The sequence below is a fragment of the Emys orbicularis genome, chromosome 11, assembly GCF_028017835.1.
Source record: "Emys orbicularis isolate rEmyOrb1 chromosome 11, rEmyOrb1.hap1, whole genome shotgun sequence".
In the NCBI taxonomy this organism is placed as follows: domain Eukaryota; kingdom Metazoa; phylum Chordata; order Testudines; family Emydidae; genus Emys; species Emys orbicularis.
This window is the reverse complement of record NC_088693.1, coordinates 28,984,996-29,002,756: the sequence shown is the minus strand read 5'-3', so window position 1 is coordinate 29,002,756 and position 17,761 is coordinate 28,984,996. Positions and strand designations below refer to the sequence as shown.

The 17,761-nt window shown below is 38.4% G+C and overlaps 1 protein-coding gene across 1 annotated transcript in view; it reads right to left on the bottom strand.

Moving 5' to 3' along the window:
* GALNT13 (polypeptide N-acetylgalactosaminyltransferase 13) overlaps positions 1 to 17,761 on the bottom strand; it is a 324,991-nt gene that overhangs the window by 19,655 nt on the left and 287,575 nt on the right. The window contains exon 11 of the mRNA XM_065413193.1: positions 6,472 to 6,606. Within this exon, the coding sequence (XP_065269265.1) occupies positions 6,472 to 6,606 (135 nt within the window). The remainder of the gene's footprint in view (positions 1 to 6,471; positions 6,607 to 17,761) is intronic.

Sequence of the window (17,761 nt, the reverse complement as noted above, 5' to 3'; positions counted from 1 at the left end):
GTGCCCCAGAGAGGAAGGGGAAGAGGAAGAGTTGAATAAAAAAAAGTTTCTGCACATGCAGACTAAGACAGTTTCTCAGCCATCTGTGGATAAAATGGTGCAGATGAGCGAAGTAGTAGCTGACTGTTATGCTTCTTTAGCAAGCAGTCAAACTCTTGAGCTAGGAGCCTTTCAGACCCAATCACACATAGTACACGTACATCCAAGAATTGGGGCCTAATATGTAATACTTCCCTGAAGTATTTGTATTGATGTTCTACAGGAGACAGAGAGACATATGTTCTCCACGAGCTATGTTTAGATAGCAATTTTATCCTCAACGATTTAAATGTTAAGCCTAAAAGGCCATACCCTTTTCTTATAGCATTACACACAAACAAATAATAGATACTGCATACAGTCATGCATGTAGATTTTTGGCTACAGTTTTTATCCAATATTCTAATATTGGGATTTGGAAAATGTGTAGTAAGGAAGTTTCTCAAAGCATCAAAGTACCCACTATGATGATATAAACATAACTCCCAATGTTCATGAAATAATAGACCTTTGACTCAGGACATAATGCCCATCATTGTTGCCTTTTTCCAGCTTGTAGCACAAAATCATGCACTATTGCTTAATAATATTTCTTTAATAAACACATGGAATACAACATGTAGTACTAGGGAGCCCAATCCTGCCCACAGATATCTAGGCTGGGGAGAGACTATTCAATTTAAAATGTAGCAAAACCTGCTCCCATAAGGTATAGAGAAGATTGAGAAGAAAACTACGTCCAGATTTGCAAAGAATCGCATAACCGGACAGATATTGCAATGTCTTCTATAAAATAGAGTCCATGAAACAAACTATATAAAAAATCCTATTTCTCTATTTAATGTAACTGATTGTGTTTTACATGTAAAAACAGATGGCAAAACAAAGCAGTTTTCACAGAGTTCTCATATAAAACTGATCATGAAGCATGGTGAATATTTCTTTTTTATTAGCGCCATCTAATGGTTGATTTTGTTTTTATAAGTAGTTTATAAATTCTTCCATTATGGACCTTTTATGTTAAATCCTTTTAAATAGAAAAAGATAGCATTTTTAAAAGCAAGTGATGGCATTTTCTGTAGCATGAAAGTTATAGATAGAAAACGAGCTAGAGAATTATATATATATATATATATATATATATATATATATATATATATATATATATATATAATCATTAATAGAATCAAAATAGTATTCCAAAGAATTGTATAGGGTGTTATAAATACAATATTTTTCTAGCCTTACTCCAAAAAAAATCCAATTTGGCACTTGTTAAAGCTGAGAAGAAAGTCACAGGCAATGCTCCCTTGACTCTAGCTAATCAGATTAAGAACCAGATTCTGATCTCAGATCTGCAGAAATGTATCACTCAGTAACCTGTTCAATCAGCTACTGCTGGTTATTCATATACTAGTAGGGTGATCAGGATTGGAACCATTGTCTTTGTGGAAGCTTATTTTAGGCCAAAGTATTTGGGAGGGGAGTTTCCATATTTATTTAGCAAAAAATGCCTCTCTGACTTTGATTTGGGGAATAAAATATTTTCTCTGAAATAAAATCTATTTACAAAAGAGAAGTGAGGTGATGGAGGATAGATTTAGAAACTTCCGTGGCACACTGGATTATCAATATGAATGCTAGGAACTATGGGTACCTCACCGAAATCAATGGGAGTTTTGCCATTGACTTCAATAGGGTCAAGATTTTATAATATGGGTAATATGCTCTCAATTGATGTTGTTCAGATATTAATGAGAAATTCTGAGAATGAGAACAAACAAAAAGTAAGTTCCAGGAAATACACAAATGCCTGGCTACTAAATAGGGGATATGGTCCAATCTTATTCTTTTACATCAAATTGGTACTTATCTGGATCTGAGATGCATGCTGGCCTCATTCCCCTTTCTAGAGTGCTTCTATTTATTGCATAGCATGCACAAGAGTCCAGAGTCCCCTGGCACACATTCTCTGCTGCTTCAGACTTCATTACACGCAGCACACACCCAGCAGTGAGCAGGTTTAGGACCTTGCACACCCATATAAAGGACCTGAAGTTTGGATCCAATTAATACACATTAATTTATTAGCCTCTGACCTTGGATAATTTAAATTGCCTTCAAGAATCCACTAAAGGTCCAGCCTGGTTGGAGTTAAAATATATGCACAGATTGCAAACACATTTTTTCAATACACCAGTTGGCTTGGATTAACTAGGTCTGACTGCTTATGTACATGAAAAAGAAAACACATAAAATGATAAAATAGGTCACTGTGAGCATCAGGAAGTTATATCAGAAAATTCCCCAGAGGTTTTGCTCGTCCTAGCTTCAGATTCATTAATGGACAGAGAGCTCCTTTTTAAAAATAACACAATTAAAGTTAATGACAGAAAGTCTGTTTTACCATTTGAGATGTGTCTCAGATAGACCTGAAATACCTCAATCCAAAAGCCTGAAAAACTGACATTTAAAGTAAAGTGATTAATGTCACTGTACTTTAAAACTAAGAACCATGCACATCAGTGGACACGGGTTAATACTGCTGTGATTTGAATAATACTGATACAAAGTGCTTGCTATGAGAATGACAACACTGGCCAGACCTGATAAAATCAACATCAATGATGAAAGAGCATCAGCACAGCACAAACCTTTAATTGATGGGCCTAACCATGATGGCTTGTCTAGCGTCTTATTCTGTTTTTCCCCCCGGCTAATAATTCTCTTTTGTCAGTGAAGGAGTGAACATCTAGTATATCCCTACTCACTCCTCCTCTCCTGCAGACTGCACTGAATATAGTCAAAAAGGGACCCTGATACCAAGTGGAAGACAGCGGGACATAGCTCTAACCAAAACCTAGCAAAGATAATAAAAGCATCATCCAGAGGGAATCATTGCAGAACAATATGAGGCTGAGCATACTATGTCTACAGTGCTTTTATGCCTGTCCTCCTAGGGCATTTAGGACAAGAATCACCATAAAGCACTTAAACACTGAGGCCACAAGCTAGCACCAGGCTGCTCTCTTGAGTCTGTTACCCATTTATAAATAGCTGTAAAGGAAATCATCATCCATTTGGATATATCAATTAATATAACTAAGGTGGAGTTATTTTGGGTCATCACATCTTGGGTCTCAGATATTATCCATGTCACCTCATTGCATGAACATCCTCCAAAATGTAGCTAAATAGTGATCTGATTAGAGATCTTTAAATCTTGCTTATATGAACAAAATGATTCCCTCCTAATGAGGGGACAGCGGGTTTACATTCTGTTGTTATACTATAGAGTATATTTATGACATCAAAAGCCTACGTAAGTTAGACCTCAGCCAAGATCTGTTCTATAGTAATTTTTCTTGTTACTGCTTTAATTGTATGCACTGGATGGCCTATATATTCTTTGCATGCTGCTTTCTACGGTCATGGATTAGAAAAAATTTTTGTAGAAGAAAATTAAATTCACACTTTCTGGTGAATTTCACTCTGCAAAACTGAAATTTGCTATTACATTTTAAAGAACCTTCCCCTGGAAAGATCTTTAGTAAACTTGCGCACTGATCCTCCAAGATTCTCTGCACAGGCAGACCTCTAGATCTGTGTGAAGTAGGCTTAGCACTTGGCTGGTTTTTTATGGATTTGCCTGAAAAATAATTTAATCTGCCTTTTTTTTAACCTGGGTAAATTGTTAAAAGTTTCTGTGTCCACCTAAAGATGCTAAGATGTTGCCATTAAAAATAAATTGCTGGAAATAGAAAAAGCAAACAGCAAATTCTATTTCTTGAATTTGTCTCATTGGATTTTCTTTACGTATAAAGTTCCAAAACGTTCACATTCAGGTATATAATTAAAACACAGAACAATACAGTTTGGGGAAAAAATAATCTCTGTGACAGACATAAACAAAGCAGCTTGGAGAAACACGACCAAGGTAAGAAAATGATGTTATCAATTTTATCTGTGTGTGTTTCTGTATAGATACTATAAGTGTCTGCTCAAGGGGGGGAGGGGAGGGCTCGGGGTTGCAGAGCTGTCCTGTGGTTGGGGTTGTAGTGGGCTTGCCTTGTGGGGGGAGGATGCCAGTTATTTTGCATTTGAAAGATGGCAACCATAGTGTGAAGCCTCATTTACTTCAATGGGGCTCCACACAGACTCAGTGTTCTGCACATGGGAACAGCTGCAGGACTTAGAGTTGGTCACAATTTGTCAAATTGCAACATTTCAAAATTGAAAAAGAAAGGGAGAAATGTTAATGAAGTTTTCATGATCTCCTTCATTTTTTGACTAACTATAAAGCTGATCAAAACTTTCTGAATTTGATAATATTTCTATCATGAATCAGGGCCTGCTGCTGAGCCTGGCACATGCCGCTGAACATTCTGATCAGCCAGACTCTCCGACTGGCTGGAGGGGCATCACCAGGACTGCTCTTAAGCCCAGCAGCAGCACTAGGCAAGTGGCTGCTCAACGGTTATGTCTGCAACAGTGATTGCTCCTGTGACTGCCTTGTTTCCCACTTTCTTGCAGGCCTGCTCCTGCCCTACTCCCTTGGATGGGACTCTGATGCTTGGTTCTGACTCTTGGTCCCTGACTCTGAACCACTAGGCTTGACCACCTACGCTCTGGTTCATGCCAATTTCAAATTTCAAAACAAAACAAAATTTCGAAACAAATTTCAATCAATTTCTTTTTATTAACCAGCTCTATTTGCTGTTTTGTTAAAAAACAGGAACTATTCAGTAATATATTAACACTGAGATCCAACCCAATTTACTCTATTTTGTATTGAAATAAAAACAGCATCACAATCTGGCCCTGAGTCACCAAACTTTTGAGAGCTGAGCTCCCCCTTCAGGAAAATGAAACCAAGCGAGTCTCGCTCCACTACAGCCTCACAATGTTTTAAAGACCTAGTCATCTTAATTTTGCTTCCCCACAGCTAGTGCTTCACACTCCCCCAAAGAGGACATGTCCCACGCTCTGGGAAGGTGTTAAGTATTGAAAGTAGAGCACTGCAGATGAAGGGGAGCATTATGATCTCAGAAGAGTTCTTCTGGGTACGATTGGAGTTTTAGCAAGGAAATCATTAAACAACGGCACATCTAGCTTGCTGTGAAAGATTTAATAAGTTTATACTTAGAATAGTTCAGAATTTTTGCATTCGTTTCAGAGCAATAAACTTTACCAATTTTCACTTCAGTTTTACAAGTCTATGCGCTATATCTTGCATATAATTTATAACAATTTCAGAGATGAGACTTTAGATTTTTAGTAAAATCTAAGACATTTTCTAATCTCAGTTACTTTATTGATGCAGTTCTCTATATAGTGGTGTAACTAATAGCAGAATCTAGCTATAAGACTTTATTGTATTGCATGTCTTCTGCTACATGAGAGTTAAAGCATTCTTGAAATATGGAATAAAAACTCAGAGCTTAACAGTTTTGGGAATGAGATGACATTGGAGACTGTAAATTGCTTGAAGCACTGTGTAAATCTATTGCCTAACTGAGCAACTGATCCAAATATAAATGACCATTTACAATTTGCAGTCCCTTAAATTACACAGATGAGTGTTAGATTAACTCTTACAACAAGCAGCCGACATTTACAAAAGGTATACCAAACAGTAGACTACGCTGGAAAAAATTAACACTAAGGACCTGATTGTGCAAGATATAGAGCTTCCTCAGCTCCCACTGGTTTGAAGGTGCTCAGGACTTCGCAGAACTGAGCCCTTCAAAGTGTTTCATCCACATTATGGGACTGATCCTGTGAGACGCTCAGCACCTTTTCAACTCCAGCTGACTTTAATATGAATTGAAGATGCTCAGAATCTCTCAATCTGTTGCCTACAATGGGACTGCTCACAGTGTGTAAAGTTAAAGGTGTGTCATTTTTTTCAAGATCAGAGTCTTGTAAAGAAACCTGCATATCACAGTGTTTCTGTCATTAAAATCCATATCCAAGCATTTTCCATTTAAGAGCTAGTAGAAAAACCTGTAAAATTTTCAAAATTTTACTGTTTTAAAATATTTAACATTTCAATGAAATTTTTTGAAAATCAAAAAATTGCATCGTGCTCTATAACCATAGAGAAATTAAAGTCAATTTTCATCTTACTTTTATTTTTGTGTGGTTTGAGATGAAAAATTGAAAATTGAAAACTTTTCAACCAGCTGTATTCCTTTAGCACTTTGCATCCCTGAACTGGCAGGACACCATCACATCACGATATAAGTCTGATAAAGTAACTCCACCGTCAGCTATCACACTCACAAATTATCTTCTGTCACAAACAACTGACAAAAAATATACTTATTGCATCCCTGTGTCAAACAATCCAACTGAAATTAAAATGAGTAACAATGGATATGAAACATTGGACCTGTATTTTTCTGCTCTAATTATTAAATAATTATATACCTCAGCATCATACTCCCAGAGCTGATTTCCTCTCATATGATGGCACTTCAACATGATCACAGGGCCATTGAGTCTAGAAACATCCAAGCATAAATCATCTGTGCGGATCTCTTTATCAGCAGTAAAAGAAAATACCTGAAAACATAAAATGATTAAAGTTATAGGGGATTAAAGACACATACCTATTTAAATGATTACTGACTTGTAACATCCCTCATTTTGATTTAAGTTAGTGATCTGCCAGCAGTTCCTTCTTCTACATTGAGAAAAATGTTGTACTGTGTTTCACAGAAGTTTACATAAGCTTCACAGTATGACTTTAAATGAATGTTTTATAACAGAAAATGCTGGATAAGGGTTTTATACTCAAAGACTTTCACATGTGCTTAATTTTACACATTTTGAATCAAAGGGACAATTCAGTGGGTACAGTTAAACAAGTGTGTAAGTCTTTAAAGTCTTTACTTTGAGAATACTACAAAAGGACAAAGTAATAATACATCATCCTATATATGGATATTTCAGAAAGCATTTCACAGGATGGTTTTTTTTAAAAACAGGGTTTGGATTTTGACCCTATCATTTGAAGAATCAGGGTGTTCTTAGCCAAAACACTCAACTTCCCAATTTCCTGTACCAAGGATTATCACGTATGGTGTAGAGGGCTATATCTTGGAATAAGGAATATGGGGGTAATTTGATAAAATTATGGTTGAAGAACAGGAAAACAATGGGTCGCCATCAACAAAACTATTTCAAGCTAGTTTTCAGTACCTGCATTAGAGGAGGTGCTGTTTTACAACATCTTGAATAAATGATAGCGAAATCAATATATACAACTTTTTAGATCATAATAAAACAGTAGAAGCAGTAACTGAATAAAACCATTACTATATAAAGTCTTACACAGCATATCTCTACTTTTTTGCTCATTTAACTGTGAACATCTTCAGGTAGGAACAAACAAAAGGCTCAATGTTTTGACATTATGATTATTAACTCTTGTGCCTGAGCAAATATGTAAAACAAACCGTGCCTATACTGGCAACATTTACCCTAATTATTTTCACAGTCACATTTTAATACACAAGTAATGATCTTTAGCAGTTCACTTCAATAGTTAAGATATGGGGTGAGATTCTGTTGCTGCACCTCTAAGGGATTGTGTACATGCTGACTTAGTGCATGACAGGCCGGGGTGTGAATCTACAGTGCTCTAGCCTGCTGTGCACTAACTGGCCATGCAGACCCTGTTATCATATGCAGGAGTTCTGTAGCGTGCTTTGATGTACTGCTGTTTCAAGCAAAATATTGTGAATACCACGTTGAGTAGTACAGTAACTCCTCACTTAACGTTATAGTTATGTTCCTGAAAAATGCGACTTTAAGCGAAACGATGTTAAGCGAATCCAATTTCCCCATAAGAATTAATGTAAATGAGGGGGTTAGGTTCCAGGGAAATTTATATATATACACCCACACACAGAGAGTATAAGTTTTAAACAAACCATTTAATACTGGTACACAGTGATGAGGATTGTGAAGCTTGGTTGAGGTGGAGGAGTCAGAGGGTGGGATATTTCCAAGGAATGCCTCACTGCTAAATGATGAACTAGCAATTAACTCTCATGCTCTACTGTACAAGGTAGCAGGAAAGGAGGGAGGGCAGACAGAGATGGAGACACACACCGTGTGTGTGTGTGTGTGTGTGTGTGTGTGTGTGTGTGTGAGTGTGAGAGAGAGAGAGAGAGAGAGAGATGCTCATTTCCCCTTTAAGTATGAAGAGTGGGGTCAGAAGCACACTGCCTTGTTAATTAGATCAGCAAGCTGAGACCCGACCGCAGCTGCTGCTGCCTGGAAGCTCTCTCTGTCCTGTGTCCCCCCTGCTCTATGGAAGATGGGGTAAGCGGGGTGCAGGAGCAGGGGGGAGGGGGACACCCTGACATTAGCCCCCCTCTTCCTCACACAGTAAGCAGGAGTCTTGGGGAGCAGCTCCAAGGCAGAGGGCAAGAGCAGTACATGGCAGTGGGGGGAGGGACAGCTGCAATTGCTAGCCTGCTGGGCAGCTGCTGCACAGGAAACTTAGGGGAGCTGATAGGGAGAGCTGATAGGGGGGCTGTCAGTCCACCCTGGTTCCACCCACCCACCAGCTAGCTCCACTGGGCTGCTCTTCCTGCAAGCAGTGGACAAAGCAGGCGGCTGCCAAACGATGTTAGAAGGGAGCATTGCACAACTTTAAACGAGCATGTTGGTCAGCAACGTAACAATGAAACAACGTTAACCGGGACGACTTTAAGTGAGGAGTTACTGTAGAATGATTTGGTTACATCAATGTCTATACAGAAAAATAATGTTTTAGTAATTATATTGGATAACATTTAATAATGCAGTCAAAATCATATAGCATTAAATGTTTCACTTAAAAAGGGCAAATGTAACTTAACAGAAATCAATACAAATGATTAACGCATATTCAAAAATATTAAATTTTGATGAAACAAGGAGGTATAATACATAGCTACTAAAAATGTTTTCATAGTTACTGTAGGACAATTCCTATGGGATTAAACCCAATGTGTTAAAGTAGGATAAAAGTTAAGCAAGATACTGTCATGCATTGCCAGAGGAATACAATACAAATCAAAAAGTTGGAATTGGTATACACACCCCGGATAACTCTCACCTAGTACAATGCTGTATCTATTGAGAAGGCAAGTGTACTTCCTAAATGATGTAATTGCCCTTGAGATATCTAGCATCATACATCAGAATGAAACCATTTTTCAATGAATTATGAGAAAGATTGAAAAAGATGGCCAGATTATATTAGGAAACCATGAGGCTTTGCTGTGACTCAATTGAATATTTTAAAACTAGGACAGGCAATTTCATCTAACTAACTTTTTGCACTTAAGCACACTACACCAAGTGCCCGAGAGAATAGGGCTCAAACTTGGGAAATTGAAATTTAGGCAAATTTATTTTACACAGATGGTAGTAAATCTCACAGTATTAAACAAATAGCCAAAGGGGACACTGAAGCAGCCGAATGAAGAGCCAACTAAATGAGTTTTTAAGTAAAGAGGAGAGAGAAGCAGGTTCAGGAATAGGCAAAGGGAAACGAGGAAAGCTAAGAAGGACCAGGCATGATACGGATCAGTGACCTTGTCTTCTTTTTCAAATTTCATATACTCAGACATGTAATAGACAGTGTTCTTAGTATGTTGTGTACTGGCCAACCTCAAACCACTGATGAATACCATATTTACTGAAGGACAAGTTATGCCCTGCAGAAGATCATCGCTTGCACATATGCATAATCAAAGGCAGAATTTGCCCCCCCCCCCCCCCCGCTTTACAATATAAACATGTTAAACAAATTCTGCATTTTGGCTGAGAATTTGTCCTTTCAACTAGGACTGTGCAAACTCTGCAGGCTTCAGTTTATGCATGTCACATGAATTGAAAACTGCACATTGTCTTTACTTTGGGAAGACAGTAGACCAACCCTTGCAGGTTCATTTTGGAGGTTTGCTCAGGGAGTCTGTGGCAGGGACAGAAGCAAAAATCTCCTATTATTTGCTCCTTATTTATACCTTCAGCAATAGACCATATGAAACCAGATACTATAATGTGGTTAATTAGGAAGTGGAGGGGTGGTTGTTTTTGTTTTTTCCTTTTGCAGGCCAAGACACTAGATTACCCCTTAATCATTTGGAAAAGTATCATGAACTGTTGAACTTTCACCTAGAGTCAGGTAGAAAGGACTTTGGTTTAACATCACCTGTGTAGAAATGCACCTTAGTGTATGCAGCATCTCCCAGAATTTATTTTCAGAATCTGCCCTGAGTCCTTGAGGGGTCATCCTGCCACAGAGAACTTCAATTTACAACTTTCTGAGTTTTGGTTTAGCAGCCAAATTATATCAACTGGATTCTTTCGTGACCCATTACAGTGGGAGATACTGAAACATGGCTCAGTGACAAGGAATTAATTATGCCTCAGCCACTTACGTGGATTAAGAGCTTCCAGGATCCTGCAGGTGTTACAAAATACCAGCCACTATTAGGGAGTTACCCTTTGACACACAAATACCCTAAGCCACTTTTGAAGTGTTAATAGTCTTATTTTCACTTGAAAACACATATAAGCACAGACCAATGTTCAAATATGCCTTTTCAAGTGAAAAGGAAGCTTTTAAAACCTTCAGTTGCAAGTGCTATAGGGGAATTGTTTCACAGGATGCACTGTTCTTTTGCAGCTATGGCCCAGATCCTCAAAGATAATTAGGTCCCTAACTTTCATGAAAATTAATGCGAGTTAGACACTTAAATATCTTTGAGGATCTGGGCCTGTGAGCCCACTTCACTTTTAAAATGCCATCACCACATAGTAGCATGCATTTATTTCGTTGGCTATCAGTCCCAGAGCCTTGAAAATACCACACCACATCATCTTTTCTATTTGATAAACACTGAATTTGCCACTGTTTCTAATGGAGCTGGAAACTGAAGGAGCCAGGTTTGTGTATTGCCACATTCATTAACACAGTTCAGTTATCTTGTGGCTTGCTTCTTTGCTTCCTGGGACACTCTGCTCTGTCTGTTTTTGTTTAGAGCAGATAGTGGGGTGGGAAAGAGGAGAAAGGAGAACATTGCATTACTCTATGGAAGACCAAAAGAACACTGGATGCCAGCTTAGCATTTGTTGTAAAACTTCATTTTGGATTAACTTTAGTACTTGCACTATATTAACAGCTAATATGAAGTTTGAAAGATACAGGATTAAACTAAGAAGGTCCACACTGGGGCGGGGGATCGATATAGGAAACGCAACTTCAGCTACGAGAATAGCGTAGCTGAAGTCGACGTTTCCTATATCGAACTAAATTTACTTACTTCGGGTCCACGCGGCGCAGGCAGGCTCCCCCGTCGACAGCGCTTCCTCCTCTCGGCGAGCAGGAGTTCCGCAGTCGACGGGGGAGCGCTTCTGGGATCGATCTATCGCGTCCAGATGAGACGCGATAAATCGATCCCAGAAGATCGATCTCTACCCGCCGAATTGGGCGGGTAGTGTGGACCAGCCCCAAGATGCAAATAGATTGTATTTGGAAATACAAATAATTTGCTCTGTCAGACATGAGGGGAAAAAAATAACAGACAGGACAGGAGTATGTTTTTCCCTTTAAATTCTCCCATGCTAGTAGAGACCAGACCCAACTCTGCTTAAGCTCTAAAAACCAGACCTAACATACTCAGCACAGCAGTGCCACATTGTTCTAAACATCCAGCACTGCATTTTCAATTATAACTTCCTATGATTCCAATATATTTCTCCCATAATGTATATTTGTGGCATCATCATCTGAGTTTGGTATTTCAAATTGAATAGAATACAAACACAGATGGCAAGTTGGAAAGCTGAGCTATTGTTGCAGGGAAATGGTGGTGAGCAGTATGACCAACAAAGGTGCAAACTACTTAGAGAATATATATAATTTGCTGAAAAAGAAGGGTTTCCAAGCCCTACAGATTACCAGGTCCAAATCACTTCAGACCTTGTTTAACGTCAACTAGAAATACATAGGTACAAGAAATATGACAAACCCCTGTTAACCCATATTTGAACATTGTTCACAATGTGCTTTGTTACATTCTCAAAACTAAGAAAAGCAATGCACTCAGCTACTCACTACAAGGCTGTCTAATGCTCACTGCTTTCTCATCAAGAGAATTTCTTCAAGGGAGGTAAAATTAAAGTCCTCATAATGGGCTAAAAAAAAATCTTTAGTTTTTGGGAAAAAATGCTATTTGCATTATCTATGCACAACAAAGCATATGAAAAATACTTGTAAATGGGTAAGAAACAAACAAACTTCCCCAACCGCTCTTCAGTAACCCAAAAATGACTGCAGAAATTTCTATATCAGCACAACCACCTGCAAATCACTTCTGAACTAATGCCCACATGAGAAATTTCAGCACAGAAGGTACTTTTTGGAGAAATTTGTAAGCAATTAAAAATAGGGGTTAGAATGAAAAGGATATCGGTGCTATAAACCTTAATAAGTACTGATATAAACATAGCGCACTTTTGGCAGAAGTGGAACTGCAGCATGGCCTGCAAGTTCTAATCAAATTATTCCAATTATAGGTGAAATATTCCTTACTTATCCAATGGTTCTATTCATATTGAGAATATTCTTCAGTATTCCAGATCATACATTTCATTCTCTCTCCCGCCCTCCAAGACTGGCATACATCAAAAATATGGACAGATTTTGTTTGACAGGACTGGATAAAATGTATTTAAAATGTTACAGACCTGCCCTTAAGAATCATTCATCAAAATAAGCTATCCTAATATATGTGTTTGATGGCCAACACACATACATTTGAAACCAGGCAATTATATATATACACACACATACAGGGAGAGAAACTGATTACTTTGTGTTGGCCATAAATGCAATAACTGAAATCAAACAGCATGATTGCCTGTTTTGGATTTATCTGAAAAATCACTGGGACTACTCATGACATAAAGGTATTACTTACTGAGGGTAATGCTGGTATATTCCGACCTCAGAAGCCCTCTTGTACTCATACAGAATGCACAAGGGTTTTTATTATGTTCATTACCCTAAAAATCATTAACAACTCAGTTGATGTTATTAATTTCCCAAGAAACAAAATCTTTAGCTCAAGGTAGCTGGGTAGCATTAACTGTAATTATAAAACACAGAAGATTGACAATAAAACTCAACACTTTAAAAAAGTGTTAAAAAGAGGAACTAGCACTGAAAAGTGTAGATCTGGTTCCAAACATTTCCACAGTTTGGGGGTACTGAATGCCAAAGTTTCAGCTTCGGCTCATTTATCCTGAAAGCAAAACATCTCAGTCACTTTCATCTTAAAACTCAAAAACCTGTTTGAACTTGGAAATTTTCTTCTGACTTCAAAGATGTTTTTGTATTTGTGTTTTATGAAAAGGAAACCATTATATTTTGGAAGTCAATTTCTATGTGCATTTTTCTGTTTCCTTTTTTATGTTCAATAATTGCAATACACTGTTTAATTATGTCCTTTTGAAAGAATAATTGAAGTTTGAATTAACAATTAGGGAAGACGCCCTTTAAAAACATGCAGTCTGAGAAAGAAAACTACGTACCAATTATTGTTTCAAATTACCAGTCAGTAACATTTTACTAACACCTGAATTAATTTCATAGTATAAAAAATGTAGGGTTAAATGGAGCCGTTAGCCTTCTGTAATGGATGGTGCATAGCTGTGTTGTTCCAAGAGGAGCCCATGGAGTGATTCACACTCAGTCACAATTCCTTCCCTGTCTATGTTGCCATAGGAAGCCATTTGCTGTAGCTCTTTTTTTGCAACGTAACTTACTTGTCAGTGCATTGCATGCCAGGGTAGAGTTGTCACCTGTCCAGGTTTTCCCAGGATTGTCCCTTTTTTTGAGGTAGCTCTCCCAGGAAATCTGGAAGGGTGCTCAGAACACAAAGCCGGCTGTCCAGGTTTATTGGCTAAGGATCAACCAGGAATGTCCTGGTTTTTTGTACCTCTGAGGTGGCAACCGTATGCCAGAGCATGACTCCAAGACTCCTTCTATTCCTCATCTACATGCTCTGTGTATGAGGTGAAGAGTACTGGGCACCAGGGGCATGCACAAGGAGGGACGAGTAGGGACGAGCAGGGGCAACCCCCTCCCCCCCCCAATAATCACCAGGGGCACAGAACTTCTCCTGGCCTCAGAGCTGCAGTGGGGGGGAGTGGGAGGAAGAGTGTGAGCTCCTCCTTCCAAAAGGGATCCAATTTAAATTCCTGCACATGCCCCTGCTGGGTACACAGCCTCGACTCCCTCGCCTGAAGCTTCTGAAGTGGAGAGCACTAATGTGACTGCACATGGGGGTGGGGAAATCTTACTCTCCCTCACTCACTACACAGCTGTGCAAGTCTGAGTCACAATCCAGCCCTTACTTTCTAAGAATTCATTTCAATGTACTGAACATATAAACAGGGCCAGATTCTGCCAGCCTCACTCTCACTAAATAGTAATTTACCAGACAAGGAGTCCCACTGAGTAGTCTGCCTGAGGTTAGCAGAATCTTGCCCATAATTAGGCAAATTTTAAAACCCCCAATAAATAGTTTGTTTCTGTGGCTACCAAATATGCTAGAGATATAGTATGCAGTAGTCTGAGGAAGAGAATTAAATATTATAATTGATAAATACTTAGCAAAAGCACAGACATAACAAATGTTATATTGTTTGTTTTCTCAGGCATCTTTTTACCTGGATAAATTATTTACCTAAATTAATGGCCTGCTGCAATATCTACAAAGAGGATTTTAAATTTGTTGGTATTATTGATGCTCAAGTGCTTCACCTATTGATCATAAAGCTGTCTTGTCTTCCAGAAGATGGGTAGATTAAATCGTGCACATGTCTATACAGGACATACTTCTTGTAGTATCAAATGTCTTACAATTTCTAATCCAGTAACCATCTTTACTGCTTAATAGTAACCAAACTACTAGAAGAGAAATTACTACTATACCAAAACGAAAAACATGTGTCAAATAATAAACAATAGCAAGTAATTACTTAGCAAAGAAATTAAAGGAACTCAAGTCTGAAAACTTATATCTCAGAAACTTTCCATAAACTTTTATTTTGTTTTGTTGCTATGGAAAGGGCCATTAGATGGTGCTTTTACACCTGGTGCCCCAAGTTCTTTTCCTTAGCATGGGAGCCAGCTTTTAGTCTTGAAAGATAATGCTGTGATGTTGCTGATTTTCTGATGCAGTTTATTTGCAGAAGCTGGCAAGAGCAAAGGAGTTTGGCCTCTACCTCAATCTCTCGAACTAGAGTTGCTCCCTGGGAACATATATTTGAACAGAGTTACTTTTTAATGGTTTAATTCTAAGAGGTTTTCCAGGATATTTTAAGATGAAAGGTTTATCCACATCAAAATGTTTGGGTTACTAGAGACTCATGCCTATTTCACTGTAAGGCGGAAGCGCTGTGATTCCAAATGCAATGACTGTCATCATCTTGTTTTGGTAGAATTCTTCTTTGTTCCTCAGATGCTAATCACATCCAGTGGAATGGAACTGAACCAAATGAAACATAATGGAACAGAATAAGATTATCTGGAAAGGAATCACAGCATTCATTTCCTAGTCCAGGTTCTAGTGATTGTATGTGCTGGTTTGTTGCCCAAGAAGCCTTACGATCTGTTACACACTATAATAATATGATATGGTCGGAGTTATATAAGGTGATATAACAATGATTTACATCTAAATCACTCATGCTGAATTATTCCAAAGTGGCAAGAGACAGAATTCCTCCAAAGACAGTTCCAAAAAATAAGATATTATTCTGATATCCCTAGTGATATTACATACCTTTGTGGCCAATCATATCACTCATCTCCCACAAAGGCCATTCATCAATTTATAATTTTACTTCCACCTTCGGAAACTGTTCAGTTTTTGAACTTGTCTATGAAATTTTTTTTGGCCAGAGACCAATGTTGCATCATGGGTGCAGATAATAACTGACTGGGTACCTGGATCTATAGAATCCATGCCCAGTCCATCTGTAAGTTAGCAGACCATAAGAAAGAAGCAGTTGTTATTGGCCCTAGCCCCCAAAACCCACATTTTTCCTGGAAACACCTCCTGTTTCCCCCAAAATCCCCCCACCAAACAGCAAAAAATCCCCATGTTACATATTGGTACAAAAACGACAGGGAGTCCAGTGGCATCTTAAAGACTAACAGATTTATTTGGGCATAAGCTTTCATGGGTAAAATGATGATGCATCTGAAGAAGTGGGGTTTTTTACCCACAAAAGCTTATGCCCAAATAAATCTGTTAGTCTTTAAGATGCCACCGGACTCCTTGTTGTTTTTGTGGATACAGACTAACATGGCTACCCCTCTGATATCTGTACAGTAACTATTCTTCAAGATGTGGATGCAGATGTATATTCAATTCAGGGGTTGTCCAGCTTTGGCATGCTGGGCACGTGCACACCTAGGTGAAATATACATCTGAAATCACTTGAAGAAGAACAAAAATAATTTTTCATTGCTCTCCTAACAGCTCATAAAGGAATAGAGCTGACACAAACACCAGAAAGGAGATGGTATGGTCAAAATGCAGAGCTGATTCCTAGAGTCAAGTTTTTACACAAGCATCTTAGTTTTCAGATGGAAAAAAGAGTATGTTTCTTGCCCTCACAGTGGTGAAGAAAAGCTTGAAAATTAAGTATACAGTTTCCAACATCAGAAGGCAAATAAAAAGAACCCAACATTTATTATTTGTAAAACCTCATGATTTTTAAGCCCGTGTCATGATTTTGGGGGGCCTGATCCATGATTTTAAATTATTGGAGCTGGCAATATTGAAAATATACAAATGTGGAAAAAAACTGTAAAATGTTATTCGATGTTGTTGACTGGGGAGAATATAAAGCAAGATGGGGGAGAATCTGCATGTGAGGGAGGATACAGGATGGAGTAGGAGTTGAGAGAAAGTGATGGTCAAGACACATGTTGGGCGACTGATCGAGGAAACACCTTGAAGTTTTTGCAGGCTCACAATATTTTGATAAAGCTGGATCCTATCTAGGTTTAATCATTGTCTGGACAGCAAAGGAAAACATTAAAAGGCAACAGCACAGAACATTCAAACACTTGTGAGGCTGGAACAACATTCTTGTTTTCTCTTTTTGGCATGTGTTAAATCTTGCTTGTTTTTCTAATCAGTGCCCCTGCAAGAATGCCCTTGAAGGATCCACGCCGCTGAATAAAAATAAACCCTTTTCATTCTTTGTATAAATTAAAAGAACTACTCTAAACTAATAACTAACAGGCCCCACAACTGAGGATAATCAGGAACATTTTGAGTGGGGTTGAATGGCACCCGTCTTCAGCAAGTCTAACTGCCAGGGCTCCAAAAGGATGTTTACCATCTGAGATACTGAGATCATAAAACGTCACGGCATTTTTACACCCTCTTGATGTTGCATTGCCACACTGATAATACAGGTCATGACTGATATATTGTCTCAAAGGTGAGGCCTGCGGGAGTCATACGGGATAAAGGGATAAATTCAAGGTGTTACCCACACAATGAGGGAAATCTGACAGTGATGAGATCCTTACTTTGAAGCCCATCACTCCAGTGTAATAGAGTGCACTACAATAACTTTAAGCATCACTCCATTACCACATTTAAGAGTCCAAACAGCCAAATGCTTT